General features: G+C 49.8%; 1 protein-coding gene across 1 annotated transcript in view; it reads left to right on the forward strand.

Annotated features, from left to right (window-relative positions):
• Positions 1 to 876: 876 nt before the first annotated feature.
• Positions 877 to 2,159, forward strand: part of LOC113490904 — a gene marked incomplete at its 5' end in the record, with an annotated part of 11,314 nt that continues 10,031 nt past the window's right edge. Inside the window, 2 exons of the mRNA XM_026867513.1 lie at positions 877 to 1,123; positions 1,267 to 1,349. Of these exons, the coding sequence (XP_026723314.1) occupies positions 877 to 1,123; positions 1,267 to 1,349 (330 nt within the window). The remainder of the gene's footprint in view (positions 1,124 to 1,266; positions 1,350 to 2,159) is intronic.

Here is a 2,159-nt window from a genome sequence, read left to right on the forward strand (position 1 = left end):
GCCCCAGAACTCCCTAAATTGGTCTTTCTGAGCCCAAAACCTCCTCAAGTTGGTGTTTCAGAGCCCAAAAGCTCCTTAAATGTGTCATTCTGAGTCCAAAAGCTCCTTAAAAGGGTGTTTTGGAGACCTAAGAGCTGCCTAAGTTGGTGCTTCTTGGACAAAGAGCTCCCTAAGTCACTGTTTCTGACCCCAAAATCTCCCTTTTATGATGTTTTGGAGCCCCAGAGCTCCCTAAATTTCTGTTTCTGAGTAGATTTTGTACTGGGTCTTTCTGAGCTGCAAATCTCATTAAATTGCTGGTTTTGAGCCTCAGAGGTCCCTAAATGGGTCTCTCTGAGCCCAAAAGCTCCCCTAAAGGGTGTTTTGGAGGCCCATGAGCTGCCAAAGTTGGTGTTTCTCGGACAGAGAGCTCCCTGAATTGCTGTTCCTTGGTGCAAAATTTCCCTAGGTGGGTGTTTCTGAGCCCCAAATCTCATTAAATTGCTGGTTTTCATCCCCAGAACTCCCTAAATTGGTCATTCTGAGCCTCTAAGCTCCTTAAAATGGTGTTTCCGATGGCTCAAAAGTTGGTGGGTTTTGGGCCAAGAGCTCCCTAAATTGCTGTTTCTCAGCCAAAGACCTCTCTAAGTCACTGTTTCTGAGCCCCAAATCTCCCTAAATCGACATTTTGGAGCCCCAGAGCTCCCTAAATTGCTGTTTCTTAGCCCAAAAGCTCCTTAAGTGGGTGTTTGTGATCCCCAAATCCCATTAAATTGCTGGTTTCTGAGCACTAGAGCTCCCCAAATGGGTCTCACTCTAAAGCGAGATGCTTGCTCCTTTTTTCCATCAGAGTTTGAGTTTTAGTGATAAAAATTTCCCCCTGCTGTGCCCTCCCAGGTCTGGGCTGCCACCATGGAGGGCTCTGAGGGCAATGGTGGGGGGGAAGAGCTACACCTGCAGCCCCGACCCGGTGAGGAGGAGGAGGAGGAGGATGAGGTGAGCGGCCCCTCGGCGTGGGGTGAAGGCGACGGCAGCCCTGGGCTGTGTCTGGCCCTCGCCGAGGGCCACCAGGACATTGGTTCGACAGGGGCTCCAGCATCTGACGGCAACGACATGTCCTGGGAGGTTCTGCCCAGTGAGTCAGGTACCGCCAGAGGGGGATGGAGCTGCTGGGGGTGCAGGGAAAGGAGGAGTGGGAGTGGGAGCAGAGCGGGAGGGGAGAGGGAGCAGGAGTGGGAGGGGAGTGGGAGTGGGATCGACCCCTCACGAGGCAACGTGGCGTTTCAGAGCCCTCGGCGGAGGCGGCGGCACGAGATAGAGACATCCCATGCGGGCAGGATCCGGACCCAAAAGCCCTCAGTGAACAGAAGGTGGGTGCGGGGAGCTCTGCGGGACCTTGAAATCGTTTTATTTTCTAGCGAAAATGTCAGATTTTGGGGTCTAAGGCAATCCTTCCGTGAACAAGTGGGTGCTTGGAGCTCTCTGGTAGCTTGAAAACTGTTTTTTCTAGTGAAAATGTGAGATTTTGGGGTCTAAGGGAATCCCTCAGCAAACAGGTGGGTGCATGGAGCTCTCTGGTAGCATGAAATCAGATTTTTGCTGGTGAAAATGTGGAATTTTGGGGTCTAAGGAAATAGAAGGTGGATGCTTGGAGATCTCAAGTAGCTTGAAAACAGGATTTTTCTAGTGAAAATACCAAATTTGGGGATCTAAGTAAATTCCTCAGTGAAAAAGTGGGTGCTTGGAGCTCTCAGATAACTTGAGATCAGTTTTTTTTTAGCAAAAAAGTCAGATTTTGGGGTCTAAGGAAACAGGAGTGGGTGCTTGGAGCTCTCAGGTAGCTTGAGATCAGTTTTTTTCTAATGAAAACGTGAGATTTTGGGGTCCGAGCAAATCCCTCAGTGAACAAGTGGGTGCTTGGAGCTCTCAGGTAGCTTGAAATCAGTTTTTTTCCCAGTGAAAATGTCAGATTTTGGGGTCGAAGCGGCTTCTATTTATCAGCAAAGCACCACGTTGCCAGTCGCCGGCTCTGGTTCTGCCTTTGGGTGTTGGCTGTGCAGGAGGAAGAGAAACCAACTTTAGGGCAAGATAAAACATTTCATGAAGGAAAAGTGAAAGGAATTAAAGAGAATAAAGTGATGAGTCAGGAAACACTGACGGGGAAGTGCCACATCCCCAGT

This window comes from Athene cunicularia, unplaced genomic scaffold (assembly GCF_003259725.1).
Source record: "Athene cunicularia isolate RWA unplaced genomic scaffold, athCun1 SCF_64, whole genome shotgun sequence".
NCBI classification, from domain to species: domain Eukaryota; kingdom Metazoa; phylum Chordata; class Aves; order Strigiformes; family Strigidae; genus Athene; species Athene cunicularia.